Source organism: Lepidochelys olivacea (genome assembly GCF_965140295.1).
Source record: "Lepidochelys olivacea isolate rLepOli2 genome assembly, chromosome: 22".
NCBI lineage: Eukaryota > Metazoa > Chordata > Testudines > Cheloniidae > Lepidochelys > Lepidochelys olivacea.
The window spans coordinates 18,238,232-18,266,229 of record NC_140432.1 but is presented as its reverse complement, the minus strand read 5'-3'; the positions used below and the strand labels follow the sequence as shown (position 1 = coordinate 18,266,229).

General features: G+C 46.3%; 1 protein-coding gene across 1 annotated transcript; it reads right to left on the bottom strand.

The window, feature by feature from the left end:
• Positions 1-1,710: 1,710 nt before the first annotated feature.
• HTR3B (5-hydroxytryptamine receptor 3B) lies at positions 1,711-26,528 on the bottom strand. Its single transcript, XM_084612020.1, has 9 exons — positions 26,324-26,528; positions 19,377-19,537; positions 13,891-13,935; positions 12,558-12,667; positions 11,711-11,880; positions 10,897-11,054; positions 5,343-5,553; positions 4,087-4,287; positions 1,711-3,996 (listed from the first exon to the last, which is right to left on the bottom strand). The coding sequence occupies exons 1-9, from the start codon at positions 26,370-26,372 to the stop codon at positions 3,725-3,727; spliced, it is 1,377 nt and encodes a 458-aa protein (XP_084468146.1). The 5' UTR covers positions 26,373-26,528; the 3' UTR covers positions 1,711-3,724.
• Between the last annotated feature and the right edge of the window lie 1,470 nt (positions 26,529-27,998).

Below are 27,998 nucleotides of genomic sequence, written 5' to 3'. Positions count from 1 at the left end.
ACTGTGCCACTAACCCCCCCAGTGCAGAATGGGCTGCCCCAAATCCCAGTCTCACAACTGGAAGCATGATTGATAAGAGATTGTACAAATGAATGGGAGGTAGACCGCTGCACCCCGTACATGTGTCTGGTGGGGAGCAACACAGTATGGCTACGCTGCAGCTAGGAGCGTGCTTCCCAGCGTCTGCAGAGAGTCACGCGCTAGGTCTGCTCAAGCTAGTGCGCTAAAAATAGCAGTGTGGCCATGGCAGCATGGACAGCAGCTCAGTCTAGCTGTCTGAGCATGTACCCAGGGGGTCAGGAGTGACTGTACTTTGCCAGCTAGCCCAAGCTCCTGCCCTCGCTGTGTGTCCGTGTACACGTGCTCCCAGCTGCAGTGTAGACACAGAGGCTCGTCGGTAAGGGCCGATTTTGATACCCTAAATCAGGTTCAAGAGGGCCTTATGCTGTGAGCAGCCTCACTGAGTTTAAGGGAGTGAGATGGGCGCACCACAAGTATCTGAAACCCTTTAGATGCTGGAGGTACCAGTGAGAAACGGCTGAAGCATCTGTACAGGTCCGAGGACCAAGGGATGGGAATGGGTGGGCTTGGGGATGTCACTGTCCAAGTAAAACACGGGGGGCAAAAGAATGTTGTGTTTCGTTAAGGGTGGGATCTTTCCAAATCCCAGGGATTTCTCCTGCTCATAATGTCTGTTCTGATTGGCTCTTCTGGGGCTAAAGGGACAACATCGGTTTCAATTGGGCCCCAAAATTTAATAAAAAGACATTAATGCACTGAGAAATGAAAATGTTTCCATGAATTAAACCAACTAGAACAGTTGTTTTTAAACAAATGACTGTTTAGCTGAACCCTGACAATGCAGCATTGCGAAGCAGTCAGGGAAAGTGACTGTCAGTAATGGTGCAAGTTCCCACGGTTTGCATTTCTCTCAGTTTGGACAATCACTGTCTGAAGGCTGCCAAATAGTCTGGACTTTTTGATAGTTCATTTGCTTTTAATATTCTAAAATGAGGCAAAGCAATGTATCTGTTATCAGCATGTGATTTCTAAGCAGATGGCTCCCCTCATAATTCAGAAGCATGATTTCAGCTGAAACTCAATTAATCAGATGTATTTCTGCTGGACAAAGTACACTTACCAGGGAAGTTCATATCGGTAACCTCTGATTTGGCCCAGCAAAGCAGTGGGGGTTTAGCAGGGGCTGATAGTGTGAGGTTTGCAGTGGAACCCAAATAAACTTTTTTTCCTTTGTGGATACACATCTCAAGTGAGTGTCTTCTGCCTTCTTGTGCTTGACTGTAACAATGATGGCCAAATGCTAGCAAAATATCCTGTTTGGGATGAGGAGGTGACCTGATTATTCTCTTCCATCTGTGATTCTCATTGGCTTTATTCATCTTTACGCGAGAGTGTGATTGTGACAGGTGTAATGGGTCCAAATTTACAGCAGCAGCATTTTGAAAATAAGATTTTACAAGAGCGATAAGAAAAACTGCCCCACGTTGTGTTCCTACCCTTATAATAAAAATAAACAGGGGCAATAAATAACCAGCGTCGCCATGGGAGGGAAGATGCAGGGGTTTCACCACTCTGGCAGCAGCACAAAGTTCTGGGCTGCCTGGAGGGGACAGGTGTCAGAGTAGCAGCCGTGTTAGTCTGTATCCGCAAAAAGAACGAGGAGGACTTGTGGCACCTTAGAGACTAACACATTTATTTGAGCATAAGCTTTCGTGAGCTACAGCTCACTTCATCGGATGCATGCAGTGGAAAATACAGTGGGGAGATTTATATACACGGAGAACTTGAAACAACAGGTGTTACCATACACACTGTAATGAGAGTGATCACGTAAGGTGAGCTATTACCAGCAGGAGAGCGGGGGGGGGGGAGGGAACATGGGGAAAATAGTGATGATCAAGGGGGGCCATTTCCAGCAGTTGACAAGAATATGTGAGGAACAGTGGGGGGGGGAATAAACATGGGGAAATAGTTTTACTTTGTGTAATGACACATCCACTCCCAGTCTTTATTCAAGCCTAACTGCCTGGAGGGGACAGTTATAAGTGTGTTACTGTTTAAAAATAAATAAATAGCAGCGCTCTGAAGTGGCGCTCAGTGTAATGCACACAAACCTGGCTTTGGCATAAGAGGGTGTCTCCTCCACATTGACTTCTGTTTAATCTCCTTTGAATAGCTGTCTGATAAATGATTGCCCCGCCAGCTCCTGGCACAGTGATATTTGCAGAAGTGGGGAAAACTCCACTTTAAATGGAACAACTTTTGCAATGTCATTTTGTTAGCATTTGAAGCTCTTTAACCACCAGCACTGAATGGGGATGTGGAGAGGTGAAATGTTTCCACTAATTGAAATGGACCTGCCTGGGTCAGAGGAGGGAAAGCAGACACTGAACTAATGCCGTGGAGGAATGGCTTATTACGACCCAGCCAGAGTATTGTTTGTACTGGATAAAATGCTATAATATCTGCACTGTACGTTGAGACGGTAACTCAGCATCAGAGGCCAGCAACAGGGCAGACTGGTTGTGTGTAGGGTTCTGGGAAAGGTCGAGCACTGTGGGCTGAATCCGCCTTTGCAAGGGTGCTTGGTCCTCCTGTAATGCATTTCATCTGGGGAGCCCCAGCTGCATTGCAAACACTCCCCAGTCTCGCAGCTAACTCCTTGGAAGCAGGTAGATTTTGGCTCCATCTAACAGAGCAATAAAGCATGCAATAGAGAGGTTTAAGTGACTTGCCTGAGGCCGCTCAATGGTAGAACTGGAAATAGAACCCAGGAGTCCGGACTCCCAGTTCCCCTTGCTCTGACCACTGATGGCAACAGTGAATGTGCTTAAGATCTTAGCTGACTATGGATGGACTTGAGCATGTACTTAGTACTAAGCATGTCTTGATGTGTTTTGCCAAATCTGTGCCTAGGAGCTGCGGGCAAGCAGAGGTCCCGTGGCGCAGAAAGGACTGGGAAGTACCTGCAGTTCTAGGCATGGGTGGGAATTCACTCTGGGTGCACCCCACCTGCCCTCTCGCTGGATTGCGAAGCTGGAATGCCTCGGCCAGCTGCTGGGAGCAGAGAACTCCACAGGCGTCTGAGCGCACGCTCTGGGGAAGCGCCTCCCAGCTGAAATTAGGGGAGTTCAAGACAGAGAGGTTGTTCCCACTGGTGGAAGGGGTTGGGTGGGAGTGGTTCAAAACCTGTCTGATGTTCTTCATTTCCTTAATAGCAGTGGAAGCATTTCATGGGCAATTGGAGCTAAGCACTAGCGCAGCGGTAACGAGCGACGAGAGACAGCTGCAGGTAAAGGCTCTTTACAGGGTTTCTGTTTTTGTTTCAGCAAGAATTTAGTTCTGGAGGGAGGGTGCCAGATAGAAGATCCTGGAGACCAAGCGCTCTGGAGATCCACAGAGCGGGGAAGGCCCCCTGGAGTATGAGCTGGAAGGTGAGGGGGTTCGGTTGCAATGGGCCACATGATCTTTGGCAGAGGGTAAAGATTTTAGGCCCTTAACAACCTGCTCTAGATTGGAAATGATGCCCTACAGGTGAAAAGTCTTGTCCTCCCATCCCCAGCTAGTCCCTGTGACCTGGATATGGAGCCCAAGAGACGGACACTCAGTAGCCCATTCCCTACCCCCGTGAGCCCAGCCAGTCCCCACCAGCATTGACTGTATCTGCATTGCTGATGTTAACTTTGCCATTCCCCTACTACCATTACTGGGAGCTCCAGACTACCCACAGGGAGCAGAGTGTGACTGCATACACCCCCAGGATCAGGACATACACCCAGAACAGCAGTCTATCCAGCCTGTAGGACAGCGTGAGCCAGTTGACTTCTAGTCTGCCGGCCCAGTCTAGTGCGCGAAGATGGGAGCTAATCAGGAGGAGCTCTGCCAGGATCTTCTCCATTGGGGCCTTCTGGGCGCTCGTCACCTTCCAAGGCCCCTCTCCTTTCCCTTCCTCCTCTTCCCCATGCAACAAGAGACCTGCAATGACAGCAAAGCATGTTCAGCGAGGTAGCAGTTCAGGGGGCTGTATGTACACAAGGTGTGCTGAAAACCCAGCTTTGCATGTACCTGCAATGTCACGAGCTGCTTGCAGCCTGGGAGCCTGGGATCTCTCACCGGGGCTTCCTCTGTCTAAGGCACTGCCTACCCAGCAGCAGGAGAAGAGTCTTTTCCGCACAAGGTCTTCCCCCAGATGAAGGAACTTTACTAGCAGGATAGACTTGGACAGGCTGAGAACCAAGAGGGCCATGCAAACCGTGAAGAACACCCCTGAGGCAATGAGGGAAGAGAAAAGAACATTACTGAGTGGGACAGGCAACCAGGACGCCAAACTGCAATGGCTGAAATAGTCTCCCAGGATGTGTCTACACTGCAGTCATGGGGAGTGACTGCAGAGCATGTAGACATACCCAAGTTAGGTTTGATTTAGCTAGGGCAAAGATAACTTGAGTAGCAACAGTAAGGAAACCACGGTGGCAACATGGGCTAGCCACTCAAGCATGTACCTAGGGTCCTGGGTGTGTGGGGCTAGCCTATGCTGTCACAACTTCTTCACTGCTAGATGAAAGCTGGCTTAGGTACGTCTACACATGTTACAATCACAGCTCCTGGTTACAGTGCAGACATATCCTAAGGCTCTGCCCACACTGGGGCTTTGCAGTGTTTTCAAACCATTTTCAAACCCTCTTACCGCAGCCATGCAAAGTTTGCATCCATTGTGTTAAATTACTACCCTACATAAACCTGGTTTCAGCTAGCACAGTGGTTGAAAAATACAAATCCAGTCCACTCTGGGCTGAAAATCTGACACAACCATGCTGCTGAGCATCTAGCCGAGCGATGCAAGATGATTGTTTGGGTGATGCCAGGAGGGTTTGCAGTGCACGCAGGGTGTCAGCGGCACTGTAGTTCTTTTCCCAGAGGTTCGTTTGCCCGAGGATGCAAACATCAAATCAGGGTTAGCAACAGGTGCTTTAAAGAAGAATAGTACTGGCACCAATGACTGGCTGCCCAAGAGAGGCCCCACCTGGTCAGAGTAAGACACCTAGTCATCAGGGAGAGCTGGACGGACGTCAGTAAACATTTCCCTGAAATGAGAATGATTAGACCATGGAACTTTCTCTCCAAGGCAGATGTACCATTACTGCCCAAGTCTGCCCATTTTAAAGCTAGTCTGGAGAATGGATCTGGGATAGCTAGGATAAACTCATGGGTCTTCACCATCTCTGGCCTCTAGTGTTTGCAGATTTACATGCTCCCTTAGAATAGAGTCCCTGCCATAACAGCCCAGCCTGTCCAAGATGCACTGGCCAAACCCAGCTCACCAATGAGGGGAGTGCTGACCGCAGTGCCCAGCAGCTTGTCTGACATGTTGACTTTGAAGACAGTATAGCCAACCAGCACGCTGGTCTTGAAGGTTATCCTGGTGCCACAGTTGGGTGGCAGGTAGAAGCTGGCCAGATCAATGACCATCAGGAATAGGCTGGGGATCAGCAAACTGACCACATATAGCAGGGGGCGTCTTCGGATAACAACCTGGGGTGGAGAAGAGAAGTCAGAGCCAATTCTAAGTGTGACCTGAAAACAATGGAGCTTGGAATTTTTAGCATCTTTTAAGATGCAGAGACCTGTCGAGTAAGAGCACTGAGAGATGTGGGGGCTCCTCCATGCCACTCACCTAACTGGTGCAGAGTGGGCCAGGGCAAGGGATTGTTACCTTGGCCAGAGACAGATGTGGCCAAAACGTTTGTGAATTCACAACCAGCTTGAATTTTCTCCCCGCAAACCTGGAACATTTTTGAAGTTGGCAACCTCTTATTCATATATCTCTCCACATGATCCCTTTGCCTCTGGGCTTTGCAGATTCAGACAGAAGCTGAAATCCCCAAACACCAAGAGTGGTTGCTTTTGCTGTATTTGTGATCCAAGTAATGAGACAAACCCGCCCACTGCCTCCCTGCCATTCATCTTGGTGACATCTATGCAAACCTTCCTGCTGCAAAACCTGTAGCCAAGAGAATTCATCTAGTTTGGGCTTCAAATGGGGAAACACAATCATCTGTATTTCATGCAACAGTTTTTAGGGCCATGCAAACCTTTAATGAAAACTTGAAGCCAAACATTTTACTCTCTCTCTCACTGGGCATGATATTTTTGAGACTCCGGTTCACAGGTTTGTAACTGGGTCCTTCATGAAATTTCTAGGTGGTGGAGTGGTAAGTTCTGGGTCCAGTGAACTTTTCCAAATCTATCTGCAATGCACAGTTTAACCCAACTTGTTGGGTTTGGTTTAAGTCTTGCCATTGCCATAATGGATCTGAAGGAACCTGAAACTTTTAAATCAAAACCCCCGGGTGTCAAAGCATGTGATGAGAAAACTATTCCCACTAAAAAACTGTTGCAAGGCAGAGAACAGTTTTAGTGGGAATCGTTTCCACTCAGGGTGTCAGAATGAAAATCACGAGGGAGGAAATTAAGCCTAGGTAGCCTCCTCCTCTCTGCTTCTGAGAGTCTGAGTGCGTTGAGCAGTACTGATCTAATTGCATCTCGGATGTCTCTATTTGGCCATCAGTACCATGCTCCTCAGCATGGTGCTCTTGAAGAGCAAAGCATTGGCCCAGTGTGTTATGTTGCCACGTGGAGGTCCCAGTCTGGATCTCACCCTTCCTGGCAGGGTCAAAGAGAAAGGGGGAGTGTTGCATGAGTTCCATGAGAGAAGCATCTGTAATTGGCTGGGGTCCTGCACCCGGTTCACCCACAGCACAATACAACAAACTTCTACTGAGTTCACTGCCCTGGATCTGGTAGCCAGATACCAGGGCAGACTTAGCTAGTCAGTGGAGCCCCCAGTCAGACGTGGCATGTGCTGTGGCTGCATTCTGTGTGTTACCTGAGCCAAGGCTCAGAGCAGGAGCCGAGAGGTGCATAGACCCCAGTTCTTCTCACTGAGCCACCAGGAGTCAGCTGGGGGTTACCTCCTCCTGGCTAGGCGAGTAGGAACTGTGCTGAGCTGGCCTCTGCTAGGAGTCACTCTTTGCAGATTTTACACCAGCCAAATCCCATCCTCCCTAATAGGCTAAGAAGTTGATGCCTTTAAATTCTCCAGCAAAGGGAGGGAAGCACTTTAGTTTCAGTCATGTTCTCCATTAGACACCCTTCAGGTGTTAGCAATATTATGCCACAATTTCATTATCCATTAAAGCCAGGTAATAATAAGTACACAAAGGTATTTGCAGCCCATTGATGTTAATGAAGGAGATCAATCTCATTCCGAGCATGTACATCAGCCGCACATCGGAGATGGAATATTACCCAAGGTTAGGCATGAATTGTCTCCTTGATAGCAGACCCCACCAGCACTTAATTTTGCATGACTGTCTTTATGGCACAGACGGAGTTTGACACCCAGACACAGCTTGCCGCTAAGTTTGCTACATTCTCTCCCCCCACCTCAGACATAAGTGCTGTGATTTCTCTTGCAGATGGGAAAGTTGCAATGTTCTCCTCTCACCTGGGCTACCTGGGCAGTAAGGAGTCAAAGGTGACTCTGGCTGGAAAGCTGGTCAGGTGGCGCAGGGCTGACTTGTGCTGTTTTCAGAGGAGACCTACTCAGTGCCCAGGGTCAATGCCCAGTGGACTCCTGTGTGAGTGCACTGGGCACATCTCCCATCTTGGGGAATGAGAGGGCAATACCCAGGGTGACCCCACCTGCCAGTGCAGTCTTTCCCCTCAATCCCCAGATTCCTAGGGCATACCCCTGAATCTCAGTCACTCTCTAGGTTTCCTGTTGTCCCCAGTGTTTGTTTCTGCTGTAGCCCAGGCTCAGAGGAATGTGTCCTGCTGTGGCTACTGGAAGGGGTCCCGGGCTCAGAACTGACATCCTTGTCATGACAATTGTCTTCATGTGAGGTCCACCTGCTGAAAGCAGCCCTGGCTTCCAAACATTGCCTGAGCCTTGAGACATACCTGGCATGTTCCTGGGGCAAGTGCCAAGGCGACGGGTTTGCTGGGACGGAACAGGGCAGCAGTGAGTCTGTACTGTAGGTACAGAGGCAGAAAGTGGGCTGCTGTGGTGGGGACTACTTACCTACAGGGGCTATACAAGTAATTAGATAACTTAAGAACAGATGGCTCTGCACTAACACAAAGTAACATTCACCCCGTCAGGACAGACGCTGGATTTTCCCAGGGCAAACCACACCCCAGGGTCTCAGCACCAGTGCGAGAGTCGGAGCCACCGGATAGGCTGCTGCTGCTCAAGGCAACGCTGCCTGCTCCCCCACGGTGCCAGGTACAGGACAAGGGGCATTGGAGGGAAGACGCTCATGATGTTTTGCAGGAATATAAATATAAAAAAAAAGTTAAATTCCCCAGGGAACATTTTCAGTTTTTCAACAAAAACTTGGAACCCGATACTGAAATGCTTTGGAATTTGAATTTAAAAACTGAACTCTTGTTCCTGAAAATGGAACATTTATGAAAACCTGGAAAATATAAATAGAAAACATGGAACATTTCAACTAAAAGTTTGAAAAAGCCACTTTCTGTCAAAAATAATTTTTTACAAGAAAAACTGTCCCTTTCGTAGTTCCTAGGACAGTCTGGGGTGTTCCCTGACACTTCCAAGACACTGACCAGTCGGGTAAGGGGGTTCTGTGAGTGCATTAAGGTCAGCCATACTGGCCCTGATTCTCCTCTCGGAGACACTTGGGTAAATTGCAAGCGACTCCACTGAAGTCAGCTAAAATATCCTCCAGCCCAAACCTTGGCCCTAAACTCAGTCACCATTAGCAGGATCCTTTGTACAAGGACTGATTAACTGCCAGGTTCATGCTTTGCCTCTGCGTTCCCCCTGGTGTATGAAAGGCAGGGAGAGAGGCTGAGCTTGTGCTGCTTAGCAAGAGGGACCTGCTGGGAAACTGGGAAGGGCTGGGCAGCAGTTGGTGAGCTGTCCAGCCTGGGGCCCAGGAGGTCTGAAAAGTTTCTGAGAGGCTTCGGGGTTCTCGAAGCCCTGAGTGGTGTTTGCTGCTTCCACCCAATGGGTGTGTGTTTCAGCTGAGTGCCAGATCTGCAGCCCACCCTGCAGTTGCTTCTCTTCGTGTTTTTCCCTTTAAATGCTCTTCATTATTCGCTCTGGCATTAATAATGTTCGCAGGCTGCTATCTTTAAAATTAATGAGGTGTTTAACTCTTAGTCAAGAAGCTCATCAAAACAAAAACACATTTTCGTCCTCCAGCAAGTGGTGTGGACAAATTAGCTGCTTCCCCTCTGCATTCCAGCCTCCTCCAGCGAGGAGACGGGAGCCACAGGCTGTCTCCTCAGGGCTGCTGCTTGGAACGTAGGTCCTGCTGTCAGACGATTTCATGAGTGATGCAAGTGTCCATGCTGGTGTGACAGAGGGATGTCTGGGGCAGAGCACCTGCAGCAGCCCTGTTCAGTGTCTGCACTGGATGCTCTATCCTGTACTACACAGTTACTGCCTTAGCATCTGGAGCCCGAAGTCCATGTGTGTAGGCGTGATGATCTGCAGGCTTGGAAGCAGGGTCTCCTGCCTCCTGCGTGGCTGCTGTGTTCACATGGCCACTCAACAGCTCTGGCAAAGCAGGGAACAGAAGCCTATGCACTCTACAGGTTCAAGCACCCCAGGCATTCCCACCCACAGAGGTCCTGGCTGGAGGAGTCTACTGAATAGTGTGTTTAAGGGACTGGGGAATCACCTGGAGTCTGTCTGTGGAGTTTAGGCTGATCTCTGGCTCACTGCAGCAAACAGACCTTGCTGTGCAGTCCTGATACCATGGCTTGTACCTAGTTCCTGATTCCAGCCCTGCTCCTGGTCCTGGTTCCTGGCCTCCTGTGTTCTGCTCCTAACTTTGCACCCTGCCAACCCTACTTTGGCTGGCCTGTTGGCCCTGACCCAGTATGGTTCATTGGCCTTGACTCTGACCAGACTCTGTGGCGTGACATGGTACAGAGTGCTGCTTCTGGCCTTGACCCTCTAGACTGGAGTAGTCAATTATTCTTTGTCAAGGTCCAAATTTCTTAGTCACGGTATAGTCAAGGTCCGGAACCCAGAGAAACATTTTTCACACCACAATAACAATAAAGATGATGATAAGTCAATAAAAAGATTTTTCAGCCCATTCAAAAGCATGTGAACTTGGACTATGTGCTCAATTCCACTCAGACCTATGCCACCTTGTCTGGGGATCCTGGCACGAGGTCACTGTATGGTATCCATCACTGTACTGGGATCAGGTGCTAGCTCAGAGCTGCCGTACCTCAGCATTGGTCTACATTTCACTTTCTCTTCTCTGGGGTGTTTGAGGACCAGGTGTGAGCACCTATTTTCAGGCTGCACCTGTAACTTTTCTGTCTTGGAGTTCTCCCCACGCTGCCCGATAGATGGGGAGCCTGGGCAAATGCTAATGCTGACTCGCTTTGGAAGTTGATCTCCAAGAGCCCACGGAGAGAGAGAGAGTGAGCCCTGCCTCTTGGGTTGGACCATGTGGTATCTAACCAGGGATGTTCCCAGCATCCAGCTGGTTGTGCCTCTCTTGTCTACCTCATCCTCAGTGCTGGTACTGGGGCATTTTACAGAATAACCTGCTTTCTCTCTCGCTACACCCTCATCTTGGCTCGTCCTCCATGTTGTAGCTGCCCACTTCCCAGTGGACCACAACCCATCGGTAGCTAGGAATTGCACTGTGTCACATGTGTGAGTGAGAACGTGAAGCACAGCAGAGCCCCTGTTCTCATGATGGATTCAAAGACTCTGAAGCCCAGCACAAATCACTGAGAGGAAGAGAAGAAAAGGAGGGAAGGTGCCAAACGGAAAGATGTCCGCAGATTAGAGGTAAAGGAGAAATATTTGATACCTACGTTAAACTGAATCTGGGCAAAGCGTCCGGTCTCCATGTGCAGGACCCGGGGATGTGAGGGCACGGAGAGCAGCTCCCACTCACCATCATTCAGGAACAACATCTTGTCATTCTTAATGTCCTCACGGCTTCTCCAGAAGGTGAGGTCCACGTCCTCCACTGAGAATGACACAAACAAAGGGCTGGGACTTCGGGGAAGGGAGGGACCTGTGAACGTGGGATGGTCTCCCCCCATTTCCTCCACAAGCTGCCAGTGGCCACAGGGCTGGGAAAGGAGCTTCACTGGCCTTCTGTATGGTCCCTGGAAACTATATGAGCCCCATCAGCTCAGGGACTGAACTGCTCCTCTCTGCAGAATGGACACTGCCTGAACTGACTGGAGCCCTAGGACACCCGTTCCCACCGTGCCGTGGGATCTTGCTTGTGGCCATTGCAGATGCAGTTGGTCACTTTTCCGCCTGGGTGATCTCTAGGGCAGCCAGGGTAAAGGCAGAGTCAGACTTACAACGTCCAGCATGAGACAGAGCTGGCTACCTTGCAGCGATAGAGCTTGCCTGCTGACTTACGAAATGCCTGGCATTGATGCTGCCACCAGATCAGCACTGTGTTCCAAAGGGAGCACTCAGCGGGGCACCTACCCTGGGAAGTGCTGAGCTAGGTCCTACAACACGTGCCAGTCACGTTCCTCTTCACACTCCCCAGCTGTGCATCCCAAGAAAATAAACCTCACTGTCTTTGGTGGGCTGGCAAGTCTTGTCTGTGGGAGCTGGACGTTGCATATGTGCATTTCCTAGGCTGAGTCCTGTCCTGCCCACCTGTGTGCAGGATGCTGCTGAAGGTCAGGCTGCAGTTCTGGGTGTCAAAGGGAAAGGCGTATGCCTCCAAACTGCACGCGGACACCACCTGCATGGGCTTGTGGTTCTTGATCTTCCCAGCAGCATTCACGTAAACGTAGGGGAGATCGGGAGACTTACTGACGTCCACGCTGTACAGAACAGGAGGGTTTGTTGCACAGGGAGGGTGGGGGAGAGAGACCCGACGACTTCGTAACGCAGTATACAGGCAGTGAGGTTTTTTTAATGAGCTCTCATGTGACACTACAGGTATAAGGATGGTCCAGTGGCCAGGGCATAATCCTGGGACTTAGTAGACCCTAGGTTCAATTCCCTGCTTTCACTGTGTGACCTCCGGAAGGTCACTGTGTGACCTCTCTCTGCCCCTCAGTTCTCCATCTGTAGAATGGACATAAAAGCAGCACCCTGCCTAGCTCCCACAGGTACTGTGAGGATGAAGCCGTTAAGATGGTGAGGTGCTCGGGCACTGCAGTTGTGGGGACCAGGTTCAGTATCAGACAGACAATGCCTGTGGCACTCAATTTACGAGGCTCAGAAGGATGAAGTGCGAGGCTGACCCTGCTGTGTTTGGAATCTCTTGCTCCACAGAAGCTAAGTGTCTCACACCTGAGACTCAGACTGTTAATCCATCCCCTTCAAACAGCGAGTCCAGAGCTGTTAGAAACAAGATTCCCCCCCCCCACCCCGATGGAGCCTTTTGTTCTTGCTGTGGGCAGAGGCAGAGCTTGCACTGATCAGCCAAAAAGAAACCCCAAACCCACCCCAACCTACTGGTGTGCAGTAAAACTCCGGCCGACTCCAAACTCACAACTCGTTGATGACAATATCTGGAGACCAGATGGTGCTGAGTGGCAGAGAAATTTCGCTGATCCCATCATAGAGGCTGGAATTCCAGGTGAGAAACTCATCCTTCCAGATCTGTGGGAGGGAGACGGAGAGCGTGACTGCCCGGCTAGCTTCTCATATTGCGACTTGGCAGGGCAGGTTAACTGAGGTGTCACGGTGCGTTTGAACCATTGACTTCAGAATTTAGGGATGGTAGGTACAGAAAATATCCCTGCATTGGGAATGTGATAATTGCTTGGTCCCCTGTGCTAATGGCCAAGAAAGTGCAGCTCAGACTAGCAGTGACTCCCAGTCTGCTTCCTACAGGATAGATTTTTACAGGTGTGTAAAGTGGAATTCTCATCAGAACACAGTGGCTTTACCTGTCACCAGGAGTCTATACAATCGGTGCTGACACAGGCAGTCCTCTTCAGCTCCACCATCCCCATTCACCTTAGCCAGGCTGGCTCAGAATATACGTTTCTGAGTGTGCAGTCTCTGAGACTTGCCTGCGTCCAGAGTGGGTTGAAATGTGAAAAGGACATTTTTTTCCATTTTTTTTTTCATTTTGGTTTTGGGTCAAAATTTAAAATTAAAAAAATGCTAATTGACCTTTTGAAATGTTTCGAGCAGCACCACATGTGTATGCTTTGTTCATCTACCCTATCTGATGCTTTTGAGGATGGTGGAGAACCCTTTTAAAAAACCTGACTGTTTGTTTTTTTTTCAGTTCCACATGGGAAGGAAAGAAGGGAATTGGTGTGGGAGATAGACCCCACTGCAGGTGAATGTGCCCTGGCCCCTGGAAGATATCCCCCAAGATGTTGTCGAATAATATCAAAGGCATACATTTTGAGAAGATCACAATCAGATATTCCACAAAGGGAAGAAGCTAAACTTAACGCATTATTCATTATGAATGATTTTTTTCAGTTATGTTCAGGACACTGGGGAATCTCTGATGGCTGGCTTAGGGAGTGTGTGTGTGTGTGTGTGTGTTTAGGATATTGGAATACTTGCTTATAGAAATCAAAGGTGTTACTAGGACACTAAAAGTATCAACTCCAACACACATATGCAAGATTCAAAACTTCTTTCCCTTAAACCCACCCAGACAGGTACAACAACAAGATGACATTTAGCACTAAGACACAGCACTATGTATTGGTTGAGGTGCACTCTAAACTGATCATTACAATATTAACTGAGTCAGAAAGCAAACAACCTAAAGTAATGTATAATAAATGCTACAGAGCAATTAAGTTCTCTCTCTGCTTCACCATCACATGTAGTTAGGGAAGAAAATATTAATTTACCTGCCGAAACCAAATGCTTGTTGTTAGCTTTTGATTCTGTGTATCCTGTAAGGGGAAAAATAAAATCAAATGTTTAACAAGTTATACAACTGACGCAATGAATCATAAAGAGACCTGACAACTTAAAAATTACACTGCTCTCAGAACGGGTAGGCTCTGCTGTACCCATTGGTGTTATACATAACATCTAAGGTTGCTCTAGATAAAAGAAATTAGATAAGTATTATTCATTATTTCTTTAGTGTGGTGTTTTGTACATTTTGCCCATTGAGAGTCATTGGGGTTTTGCACCGTAATCCATTAGGTGTTTTTGAAAATCTCTCCCACTCTTTGTATATCATCAATTTCAAATTTTCCCCTCTATAATCAGGTAGATTGTGCAATCACCTGCTCCCAGCTGTAATGTCTGCAACAAGGGATAGTCCCATTGGCTTTTACAGGATTACTCACTGTTGTAAGTGATGTGCCTGGTAACAGCTGTTTGCAAGAATGGGACCTGAGTTAGTGAGCTTCTCCTGTGCTTTGCATGGGGCTTCCATGCAGTATCATGGGATAGAAGAACATTTATGAAATGGGAAAATATGGTGTGTAAGAATAGGATAATATCGCTTTAAATAGCTTGTGAGCCCTCCAGTGGTGCTCAGTGTGGTGCTTAGAAGCCATCAAAACCAGCCCTGTGTATACAAGTTTGTGTATATTTAGTAAACCACTTTCTTTTGGACTCAGTTGTGCTCCTGTGACTTCTTCATATTATTTTTGTTGCGTGAAGAGCTAAAGAAATAAGAGAAATTGTGATTGTAAAATCACCAAGCCTGCCAGGGGGAGCTCATGGAAGACTTTCAACTCATTTTTTTGGAAACTGACTAGATTTCAATTTGATTGCATCCCTTTACATTTCTCTCTGATAAAACCAGGCCATAGAGAAGGATCCTGAGGTTGGTTTGGCCATCACCTCACTTCATACCTGTCTCCGGCTCCCGTTTGTTGTTCGTCTGTGTCTGTGCAATCCTCACGACAGTAAATTATCTTTGATAAAACAGTGCTTTGGCTGCACTTGACGCTTTAAATGAATCATCTGTCTCTCTCTTGTGCCCTAATTAGTTACTGTGACATTAATCAGGCTGCTAAGCATAGTACCATATTCTCAGCAAATCCAGGGCTAAAAATATGAGTCTGAGCTTGTATTTGTAATCAGGATATTCATAATTTTTCAAAGAGTGTTGTCTCAGCTGCTACAGGCAGCCAATTGGGTTAAATCTTTGTGTGGATGGATTTTCCTGCTCATAAAACAGAAATGTGACCTCAAGCTAGGTGTATTTTTTATGACATGTAGAAATTCCCTGTCTTTGTAATGATTCAGCATATTTTCTTTTTCCTCTCTGGCTCTATTATTTGTGCTGTGGTAGAATCCAGAGACACCTCAATACGTGCTTAAGTTTAGGAATGTGAGCAGTGCTGCTTCATTACTCGTATGCGTCAAGTTGGGCACACACATAATTGTTTGTAGGATCAAGGCCTTATTAGTTTTTGAAGCAAAAGGTTTTCTCAGATTACTAGTATCTTGGGATGGAGCAAAAGCTCAAGTTGATAAAAGAAGGCTCCTTTGGAATATAGGAGATCAAATTTCTCCCAAAAGAGATGGAAGAAAGACAGTAGTTGTTAATGAAGTGTGACTCCCATCTTGATGGAATGAGAGAGAATAGCAGGAATGCTTTGGGTTTGCTGCAGACCCGGAGCTTGGAATTTGTATATCCATGCCATTTTGAAAGCGGATTAAGCTAATTTCCCTGGAAAAAGTGACTTAGGAAATCATTGGAGATGAAAAAGGAACTGCAACATGCTTTCCAGAATCTTTGGATCATCGCTCAAAAGGTTACATTGAAAAGAAATGCGTGACCCCTATTCAGACACCTTTGATGTACAAAATACAGATGACCTGTTTCTATGATGTCCTCTGCGGGGGGCTGCATCAGCATCCCAGACAGGACTTGATGCATGCATGCAAAAGAAAAAAATCATTTATAAGACACACTCACTTTTGTTTGGCCATTTGGCTAAGCTCCTTTGTAATGGCTGAATATCCAATATGCCCTCTCCTGGGGGGCTATGTTCTGCCTGTCAGAAGGATGAATTCAATGATCTAACAGGTTTTTTCCCCACACAGTGAACATCTATGATGCTATGAACATGTGTGATCTGTAAAAGTGAATTCCAGGTTAGATGACCTTAGCCTAGGGAGAGCAGGCTGCCGTTTGGCTCACCTGTTAGAGTTGCCTATTATGACCCACAGTAATAGTCTTATGCAGGATACATGCCAGGCCAGTTTCAGATTTGGACGAGAGAGGGACTCCGCTAATGGTTAGTCAGCACAAGAGATTCACTCCCACAGTTGACTTGACTTGAAGATATTGATTTTGTTGCAGAGAGCAACATTTAAAGCACCTTCAACCCTCATTAATCCTTTTTGATTACATCTTAAACCAAAATGATCAACTGTAGGATCATAGGCCCACAAAATGGGGGAGCAACTGGACAACCCCATCCTTTTGTGGGTCCACTCCTTCCATCACCCCTGCTAATGCTTATAGTTCTTGAGCATGCCTTCGCTGTCTGCCGTGATGGTGCCACCACCATTGTTTGATGGCTATCCTACACTGACTGCTTGCTTCTCCATTTGGCCCCGACAGAGATCCCAATGTTGGAGGGGCCCAGGGTGAGCAAGGAGGAGAAAAGACAGCCGAGGCTAAAACTTGAATCTTTTTGTCAAGGGAGACAAGAAGTTTCTCAACGCCAGCTGGCTGGCATAATTGGTTCTCTCGTGGCATTATTCACGGCTCTTCCCTCTTTCTTTTTCAGCTACCTTCCATCTTGCTTGTTAAAAGCAAAGGATATTTTCGAGAATTGGAATTCATTAGTCTTCCTAACAGAGGGAGACTACTTAGACGTAAATTGGTGGTTAGCAAATATACAGATCATTCCCACGCATCCTCATTTATCGTCTCCAGTTCGGCAGACTATAGAAACAGATGCCTGAACGTCTGTTTGGGAGGCTCTAGTCAGCGGAGTGGAATACAAAGGTATCTGGGATTCGGAATGGACGAAACTCAATATAAACAAATTGGAACTCTTCTCCATTGACTAGATTATCTCCCTACTCGGATTTCCCCAAGGTACTCATAATAACTTGATATTCTCAGACAAGCCTAGTCTTTTATGTACATGAAACAGGAGGCAAAAGATCACAGTAGAAGTCAGAGGCAGTGATGAAGATGGGGCGAGAGCTCTTCACACAAAACAATGGTTGCTGAACAGTTCGTCTATTACTACATGCACCTGCTGAAGTCTCTACTGCATCAAGCCCTTTAAAGCCTACAGCTTCCTGATGACATTGGCTCTGGAGCCAAGTCTCTGATTAGATTTATCTGACAGCATGAATACGGATATTTTGAACATGCATTCATTATAGCCAAGAAAGCAGAGAAGACCCTGACTTAAATACTACTGCTCTTCTCCGGGTCTGGTGTAATCACTGCACCCAAACCCCACTAGCTCGCATATAATGGAGTGAAGATGATGAATTCAGAAAGTGAAATATAATTCACCATTTCCTACTGTGTACGAAAGATAACGAGGGACTCATTACAGTTAAGATGGATAAAAACAAAACCCTGCTAGAGCTGTGTTAGAGACTCTTTCTTTTAGTTACTGTAACAAAAAAGACATTTTCCAACTCTGCTCTCTCCCATTTTCTCCTTGTACAAGAATGATGGAAGGTCCAAGGCAGGAGGAAGTAGATTCTGATGTGCTAGACACCTCTAGAAAATGAGAGTGCCTCACTCCCTTGATCTACACCCAAACTTCGGATCTTTACATGCTCTGAAATACAATCTTGATGCACCAGCAAGGAATTAAATAGTTGCAATATAAGAGGAAATTACAGTGCTTGTAGTTATTTAATTCATGTAGCATATTTCATATAATTAATACTGTGCCCACACTCTGCCTATATTAATACACTTGCCTGCTCCTCAAATACGTTTCAGCAGCTTCCAGAATATCAAAGTGGCTCAGGTAGTCTAAGGAGGCAGTTTGATTGCACAGAGCTTCTGACTGTGCTTAAACAGACACTGCCAAAATTAAAATTCATATTTTAATATTTCCCCCGATCGGTGCTATTAAGAACATTTTTAGCTTGTTAAAGAAGAGAGAATTCTATCAGTCTAATTTAAATCACACTGGCTATTTTTGTTGTTTCTTTTACTACTTGTGTTTCATTCCAGTTGGACGGTGTCATTGGATTGCTCAATTTCACTTTGCTTATAGTCAAGTTTCTTCTAGGGATATTGCAGGAAATTGCCATATGTGTAACAACTCCATTCCCAATGAACCAGCCCATACTCATTCCATAACAGTTATTTCCCCTGTGCTCTACTTCTGAAACACCAGGGGGTGATATGATGTGAATATTGAGTTTGATCCCCACCATGATATTAATGGTACCCATGGAATATCTACCCATGAGATAAGATCAGTAGACCCTGAAATACCAATGGAAGCAAGTGATTCAGTGACTTTTGCATCCTATCCTGGTAACAGACAAGCATTGGGCTTCTCTGATCTGGTCTGGCAGCTGAGGTTCCTTAAGGGAAAAGGCACAGAGCATCTGTTGCTCTCTCACTGGCACTGTGCTCGTATATGTAACACACACTGGACACTGGGGCTCATTTTATCCATTCTTTTCAGCTCTTTCCAAATTCCCTGTAACTTGGGTCTTAAGTTTCTGAACTCTTCCCCCATCTGTATCTGTTCATCATTTTCTGATACCCCAACACACCAGATTTTCTCCAAAAGCATCAAAGCCCTTAGGCCAGTGTTTGTTACATAGTAGTCCGTCTGCCCTGAGCTCTTTGTTAAAATGTTCTTTCCTGGTTCTCTTAACTTAACACAAAGCTGTTTGAATGTAAGTTTCCAAAACTGCAAGGGAAGCTTTAAAACGGCGATTTTCAATGTAGCTTAAGGGAGTTAGCACTCAAATCCCATTCAACGTGGATGCCTGACTCTTTTAGGCTGTTTGGTAAATCCCAGGCCTCAGTCCCTCAAAGCTGTACTGATTGAAACTGATCAAAATAGAGGATTTACAAAAGTCTGTCTGTCTATCTGTCCAACCTTTTGCAAAACAACCTATTGTTAAAAAATATTTCTTCATTGAGCTGAGTTGTCAAGGATTATTTATACTTATTCTCAGCCTGAATTAAATTGACTGGGTCACTTTAAAAAACTCTTTCTAGCATTTTGAAATTCCAGAGAGTCTTATTTAAAAGGACCAGGAGCAAAATGGTTTGTCAATAAACAGAGACAGCTCCTTCTGCTGAAAAGCATCACGCACAGCTACTGTCATCCATTCGACTCCAGTCTCCAGCTAGCAGATTCTACTGTATTATGAACAGTGGGATACTGGTTGTAAATGAGCTTGAGATTCTGTTTACCACATCCAGCACTGCATGGACAGAGAGGTCAAGGTAAATGGTAGTGGCCTTTGACCAGTTTCTGACGGGTCTCACTCCCTTGCTGTAATTCAGTAAAAGGTGTCTGGTCAGACGATTCAAAGTAGAATTTCTGGGCCTTTGAGCATCTGCGGTTGAGCTTCCTGCAAAACAAATGAATTTGTGTAATTAAACCTGGCAGGTAGAAGAGGAAAAGTTGTTAGCTCTTCTTGTTGTTGTTGCTGAAGCTGGGGGTGTTTTTGTATGGGCTGATTAGTTGGGAATGGAGTTGTGGCAGAGATAGCAATTTCCTGCAATATGCTTGGAAGACCTTCTTGTATTAAGTTGATGTGATATTTTGGGCCAGGATGGCATGTAAACTTTCTAGGGGGAGATGTGATAGACATGAGGCCTGGGAATTCAAAAGACTATATTGAAAATATACCAGACAAATATGGAACAATACCTTTTGGGACAATACCTGTTAAATGGATTCCCCAGGAAATCCCTAAGGAGAGGTTAATGCAAGTTCTCCAGCTCTGGTTATGCAAAAACCCAGCCTTTCCAAGATACTCCTGAGGAGAGGGTCATTGTCTGCTGATTACATGATACAGAAGGCCAAGATCAAAGGCCCAAGCTATATAAAGAAATGGCTATCTGCCTAGTCTTTGTTCTGGTTCTGGATCTAAGATGGATGAATTTGTAACCACAGGGAAAACCCAGTTGTAGGCTTTGAAGGCCTGACTCGTACCAGAGCCCTGTGTTGGAGTTGGGGGTGACCTCTGGTAAGCTGCTTTTGCCTGTTTAGCTTCCGTTGTTTCAATCGGTTTTCTCAGAAATGCTTTTACCTTAAGAATAATGTGCTTGCTTAGAAGGAGCTGTGTGGTAACTTTAACTACTAGCAATACACTGATCATAACCCTTAGAGAAAAAGCAAAGCTCAGTGCTGGCCTTTTCAGGCATTCTGACTTGCTGGGGAATATAACAGCATGAAGTAGGAAGCTGTGCAGCCTTAAAACCCTGGTCTGGAGGGAGTGAAATGTGGGCCTTTGCCCAAGAGAGATGGGAGCTGGAAACCTTTAAGTGAGTGCCCTCAAGGGACCACAGAGGGAGGAAATACAGGTGCAGTTACCCTGAAACTAACACCGGAGTAACAAAGCACTTTACGATTAGGCCGTTGGTTTGCATCTAGCCTTGGCTTAGTAGTTGCCAAAATGACAGGTTTCAGAGTAACAGCCGTGTTAGTCTGTATTCGCAAAAAGAAAAGGAGTACTTGTGGCACCTTAGAGACTAACCAATTTATTAGAGCATAAGCTTTCGTGAGCTACAGCTCACTTCCTCAGATGCATATCGTGGAAACTGCAGCAGACTTTATATATACACAGAGAATATGAAACAATACCTCCTCCCACCCCACTGTCCTGCGGTACCAGCAGGACAGTGGGGTGGGAGGAGGTATTGTTTCATATTCTCTGTGTATATATAAAGTCTGCTGCAGTTTCCACGATATGCATCTGAGGAAGTGAGCTGTAGCTCACGAAAGCTTATGCTCTAATAAATTGGTTAGTCTCTAAGGTGCCACAAGTACTCCTTTTCTAGTTGCCAAAAGTTGTTAGCACCTGATAACTGTTTTGTGGCCTCTCTGAAATGAATTGGTGGCTCTTAGTTGCCAGTGTACAAAAAGTACCCCATTAAAATAGTGTCCTCACAACAGACAGTGAACAGCTAAAACGTACCTCATTAAAATAGTGTCCTCACAATAGGCAGTGAACGGCTCCTGGTTGGCAGCCCCAGAAGGGAGAGGCCCATGACAGAAGCTGATCTCTCCCATCGAGCTCCCTTCCGCTCCATTCTGGAGCATATGGGGCAGAGTGTGGGCTGTCTGGGCTGCCCCTGCTCTGTGGATGCTTGAAGAGGCAGACTCAGGATGACAATCTGATACTGTTCACCAGCACTAAGTTCACTTTATTTATTTTTACTTTTTGGTAATAGACTGGCTTCCTGTTAATGGACATTTCCTTCCAGGTTCTGTGGATCTCATTCAAGAATTAGACTAAGAAGCTGCATGTGAACTAGAATTTAGTGAACCCAGAAATCACTCTGATTTGGAAGTTAATGAGATTGTCTGATCTTTCTTCCTTACCTCTTTAACCACCCCCTTACAGATATGCTAAACAGAAAACCCAAATCCCTGTTTGCATAGTAAAAACGGTGGGGGGAAATCCAGTTTGTGTCCTGCAACAGGACTCCATGGCCCTCTGAGCAATACAGGTGGAGGTAAAGGAGAAATGAAACCCAGCAATTGGAAGTGACACATTTCTGAGTGTTCCCTCTGAAATGCAAAATGATATTTTGCTCACGAGCTTCGCCAGACCTCGGGGAGCACAGCCTCACCAACTCATTGGGCTGAAGCAAATTGCCAATGCGCGTGAATGAAATCTAATCTGCAGTGTCCTGCGCATGCAGTCCCCTGAGCACTCAGTGCTTTTGATGGCTGTTTTGATGAGCGGCTGAAGGTATGAGAGATCCAGCAGGAAACTGTAAATGAGATCTCCTTTCCTGGCACACCAGGCCTGCTCATACCCATTCCTTTATGAAGCATGTGGTTGCACTAGCCGCCAGAGGCGGCAATTTCGATGATTTATCAACGTCATTGAGAACAAAATGCTAGAGACTATGCTGTGGGTGCCCTGGCGTGAGTCGTGGAATAGTCACCTTCGATCTCATCAGAGCTGTAAGCCAAATGAGCATTTCGTTCTCTCGCTATGCTCTCAGCAGCAGCCTCGCCTGTTCAGCACCCCAGGAGGGCCCTCCCTCCAGCACCACTTTCAGGGCAGTTTTCAGAAACTGTAATTTCAATAAGAGCAGCGTGTAAGATCCCAGCTGAGACCCCTTCACCATGGTTCCTGCCAGCTCAGCCAGGGGATAGGTCTCCCAGCTGAGACCAACTCCCTGCAGCTCCTACTGGTTCAGGTGAGGAGGGCACAACTCCTGCCTGAGTCCCTTTCAGTACAGTGCCTAGTGGTGCAGTCCAAGGGATGTTCCCTTTGGGTTCAGCAAGTGGAGATGCTGCATATTGACCACAAGGATCTCCTTTTGGGTCTGGGCTTTAGTGTGTCCATGCAAAGAGCATAGCTGCCTGATGAGGGACCGCACTTTTGGGTTAAGTTAGCACCAGCATTTAGACCCTGGAGATAAAGTTACACTAAATGTTACCTACTGTGAACTGGGATCCTTTCTCCCCAGGCCAGCAGAACCTGTGATGTAACCAGGGCATTCACTGATACGTTCTGGGATACAGTGGGCCAGATTCTCAGCTGGTTTAAATTGATGTAGCTCCATTGCAGTCAACAGGGTTATGCCAATTGACACCTGGTAAGAATCTGGTCCAGCCTATTTCAATGTGGGGGCCTGCCTGTGCAATCTCCCATTGCTTATCTTTACTTCTGTCCAGCTGATGAAGACTGGACATAGCTCCTTGCAGTCCTTAACATGCTCTTCCAAGTGCTTGCTAGAGGGGGCACTGGACAGTGACATGAAACAGAGCCTTCCCTCCAGGAGCTGATATTGCTTCTTACACAAGCCCAGAGAATAAGATAGCCCCAGGGGCTGAGTTCTTCCAGCTGGCCATACTGTCATCAGCTGCCCAGCTTTGGGAGGGAGCATAGAAATTGACAGACCAGACTAGACTCATCCATCTAATCCAGCATCCAGTCTCCAACAGTGGCCAGCACCAGATGCTTCAGAGAAAGGTAAGGGTTAAGTAGATGTGTGATCATCTTTCCTCCATAAAAGTCCCATCCTTATCCCTAATAATTAGAGATTGGATTAAACCCTGCAGTATGAGATTTTATCTCCCATCCAATACTCTTTATTGTTAGTATAAATTATTCTAACTCTGGATATTCTTGTTATCCACCAAATCGTCCAATCTCTCTTTGAATCTTACTACATTCTTTGCTTCCATGACATCATGTGGCGATGAGTTCCACAGTCTAATTACACAGCAAGTGGAAAAATATGATCTTTTATCCATTTTGAAGCAGAGAAGGCAACTTCAGGACTCACACCCCCTGTTTAATCTTTAGAAAACAGACCCAATGAGAAGGTTGGGTGCTTATTTAGATACATAAATTGCAAAATAATTTCACTTTTGTTATGAAAGTGAATTGGCCAGAGGAAGAGTAATTACGGCAGAGACAGATCCACATTGTAAGTGACCATTAATTAACACTAAATTATTCCTCTGAGAGCTAAGATGACATTCACGTGAGCATTAGACCAATCCCAAATCAGCACTGTCTCAACAGACACAGAAAGAATCCATCAAGAATGGCTCAGCAAAGGTTTTCCCTGTGACTTCTCAGGGCATATTAATATAATGTAATAATTCACACTGCTTATGATCATTAGGAAGGGTCACCTGGAAATGGAACATCTTTGTATCATTGTGGGTGGTGAGTGGGGGATGGATGTGAACGGAAACAGGCTGGAAATAAGCTGTTTTCTATTTTGTCCCTTCACCTGTGGATACTTTAGTTAATCAGTGTTGTCTGTGTGTATCTCATGCTCTTTAGCCCAGATCCACAAGATATTTAGGCTCCTAACTTCCATTTAAATCACTTTAGCACATCTTGGAGTTACACACAATATTCTGGGGGAGGCTAATCTCAATGTGATGCTGCATACAGCATGGATGTAGCATAGATGCTGATGGGGTCGGGAGGCTGCTGAGCTCTCTCATAGAGCTCAGGACATTCCTGCAAGGTGCACAGCCCTGATCAAGGAAATCACATGCTTAAGTCTCATTGATTTCCAGGCCAAAGGGGCAGATTTTTAAAGGTACTTACGTGCCCAAAATCCATTAATTTCAATTCGTGTAGGGGGCCTAAATATCTTTTTTAAAATCTGGCCCAAAGTCCTCAGCACCTTGCAGAACGGAACGCATCAGGAATGAGTGAGCGTGCAGTGCTTACACACCATATGAATTTGGGGAATGACACACACACACACCTGTTTCATTGCCCTGTCTTAGGTTAGCTCTCTCTGGACCACACAACAGTAGGTGGATGTTAATGTCTGTCTGAATGGGATGCGATTTCCATGAAATTACGGTCCCCATCTTCATTAACCCAGCACGAGTTCATAAGATTTAGTGAATACAGTGCATGCCACAGGTCTTGTTGCATAATTTCACAGTCTTGATGATCAGCCCCTGGAAACACTTGGACACTGCCAAATCTTCAAACTAACACAAAAATACTGCACAGCCAAGGAGCAGAAGAATTCGTGAAATACAAGACCTACTCTGACAACAGTTGCTAAAGCACCCTCCCTGCCCACACAGATTGCACTGGTTTTCAGGTGACCCCTGATGACAAAATCAGGAAGGAAGAAAACTCTAGTGCCACTGGTGAGAAGCGCAGTCTGATACTCTCAGACTCCGACATGAGGAATTTCTGTAGATCTCTGCCACTGCTGTGAAGGGAGGAAACTGAGTCAACCCCTCTCCTGCCACAGAGAGAGCAAAGTCAGGTCCCGCAGAATTCTTCCAGACTGTAAATGGATTCTGAAACCTACGCTGCCTCCTCTCGACCCTACAGGCCAGTCCCTCTCACTGCAAGGAGCTATCTTCTGGCTTCATAGAGCATTGAGTCACCTGGGTTTGAGCCTCATCTCTGCCGTGCTTTCGCTGTGTGACCTTGGGCAAGTCACTTCATCTCTGTTGGGCCTCGGTTTCCCCATTGTAAAATGGAGCTAATGATACTTGCCTTGTATCTCTCCATCTGCCTGTCAACATCATGCTTACAGCTATGTTATCTGAGTTCGTGGGGCGTTTGTAAAGTGACTTGAGATCCTCAGAGGGACAGTTATTAGTTGTCCTCTCTCTCTCTCTCTCTCTCTAACATGACATGCACTGTGTATAAATTGTAAACTCAAAGGGGACCTGCACAACATCGGAAGGCAAAAATCTCTCTGCAGGTTCCATAGGGACAGTTCTACTCGATGGAGTTAATGACCGCACTAAAAATGATCAATTGTAGGATGCCTGCTTTGAGTCAAGGTTCTAAGACCTGCGCCCACCTGTCACCATTGTGGCAATGAATGAACATGACACCACTGGCCTGCATTCCAACCCCAATTACAGAAACATTATGGAGTGAAACTGAAGTGTGTCCCATTTGCAGCCCTGCACGGAGGTGGGATTCCAGCACAATCAGGATTGCTAACCTTAGCAAAGTCTCCCATTCAACTGTCAGAAGAAATATTAAAACCAAAATGAAACTTCAGTCTTATTTACAAAGAGATCTAAAAGAAGCGGCTGCTTTGAGCAATGGCTTGGTTCAACCCTGTGGGAAACTGATGATAAATAGTTAAAAAACCATGGGGACTTTTCAGTGAAATGAATATCATTAAAAGTGAGATGTCTGTTTCTCCTGAATTTTAACAAGACCCATACAAACCTCCCAGCCTGAAAAACTGGTGGTGAACTTTACATAGAAAATAAGGTACTGACCCTCTACATTTTTGGACCCTTTCTTTTCTCCATTACATACTGTACACAGTCGTTGCTACATGCATCACAAGAGACTTCTCTGTATCTGTACCATGCACGTCCTAGCACGCTATAGATCTCTGAGACTTTGGTAGCTTACCCCTTGAAATCACTGGCATTTTCTAGACTCCTAGTCAGATGAACGCTTGCAAGGATCTTGCTCATCTTAATTATATCACAAAATTAGACCAGCCAGAGAGGAAGCAGCACCATCGGGTCACCTATTCATTACATGCTGTCAGAGTTCTCACAAGATGGTCCCCTATAGTATATATTCTCATCTAATTGTATAGTTAGGGAGTATATACCGTGTGTGTGTGTGTGTGTATATATATAATCATACACAGTGTTTGCAGGCATGGGTTACAGCATCAGTCTTATCAAATAAACTTACCTGAGGCTAAGAGATTAAGGAGGAAGAGGGACATGAAAACAGCTGCCATCTCATCATCTGGCTTTGTCGAGCGCTCCCACCATTAGAGGCTTTCTTAAGTGAAGGTTAACAGTGTCTCTCTACCGGGCTCCATTCCCCACTAGAATGTCTTTCTCTCTAAAACATCCAACAGGGGCTGCGGTGAACACAGCTATTGCCTGACCCTTTCTGGGCTCTCTGCTAGCTCTGAAATACCCAGCCCCTTCTGATCTGGAATCGGATTGTAGGCAGCATTTTAATTTCATTGACGTTCTAGCGCTAAGTGAATAATGGAATCCGAGGCTGGTCCCCGGGAGAGGAAATACCATGCTAATATGATTTCCTTTAGTGCTCTTACCTGAGGCTGTGCCTGTCGCTGACTTACAGCATGCTAATTCCATTAATAATTGAGGCCCAAATAGCTGCTTTAAATCAGACTTGTGCAGCAGCGTCTTCAGCATTTGACAATAGTTACTGCACTCTCTTGAATTACCCTGGATAATGGAAACCTGCTATTGTTTAATGAAGAACAATCGCTAACAGTGCGGGCGGTGGGGGAATCCTGTCTGCTTTTTGTCTTTCCTGACTCTCTTTAATTAAAAGATGTATTACACTGTGATTAATGGGAGTGCTTGGGCAGGGGTTTATTTGGCACATTTCAGAAGGGGAACGAGACACTCCCTGACAGCAGGATTATTTCAAAGGCTGTTCAGGCCCCTTATGAATTGGCATCTGCAAATAAAAAGGGGATTAAGTGGTACGAATGCACTTGCTCTCTGTCCAGGTTTATGGTAGAAATGGGCCTGGATCCAAATACCCCTTTAACTTTGCAGCTTGGGCCCATTTCTGGGGTTTATGCTGCTGGTTAAATCTGGGGTTTATGCTGCCTGGTTCATTGTCCAGGCAGCTGCAGTGTCTCTGATGATGGTGTCAACCCAAATGGAAGTAAAGCTCCTAGTTCTGGCAGTGGAGTTTCCCCTGGATAATGGGAGACATGTTTCCAGTGCTGGTTTGTATCCCCATGGGCCACCAGTGCAATGACAGAATGTCCCCTCTTCCTAAACAGCTCTTTGTTCTCTATGAACCATGCATGTATCAGTCCAGCAACTCTGAGGAATCCACCAGACCCTTCCTCTTGTCTGGTAACATGCCCTGTTACCCCAGAGCCAGGACTGAATCGGGGTCAGGGCATCTTCTGAAAGGTAAGAACATAAGAACGGCCATATTGGGACAGACCAAAGGTCCATCTAGCCCAGTATCCTGTCTTCCAACAGTGGCCAATGCCAGGTGCCCCAAAGGGAATGAACAGAGCAGGTAAGCATCAAGTGATCCATTCCCTGTCGCTCATTCCCAGCTTCTGGCAAACAGAGGCTAGGGACACCATCCCTGCCCATCCTGGCTAATAGCCATTGATGGACCTATCCTCCGTGAATTTATCTAGTTCTTTTTTGAACGCTGCTATAGTTTGGCCTTCACAACATCCTCTGGCAAGGAATATCACAGGTTGACTGTGCGTTGTGTGAAGAAGTACTTCCTTTTGTTTGTTTTAAACCTGCTGCCTATTAATTTCATTTGGTAACCCCTAGTTCTTGTGTTATGAGAAGGAGTAAATAACACATCCTTATTTACTTTCTCCACACTGTTACCCGAAATTGGG

Bases quoted from the DNA above. Each gene is read 5' to 3' on its own strand.
- HTR3B (XM_084612020.1), bottom strand. From the start codon at position 26,372: ATGGCAGCTGTTTTCATGTCCCTCTTCCTCCTTAATCTCTTAGCCTCA. The intron at 13,936-19,376 runs GTAAACAGAATC...TTCCCCTTACAG, and splicing joins TCCATGCAGTGCTGGATGTG to GATACACAGAATCAAAAGCT. The intron at 5,554-10,896 runs GTAGGTATCAAA...TCTCCACCCCAG, and splicing joins TTGCCCAGATTCAGTTTAAC to GTTGTTATCCGAAGACGCCC.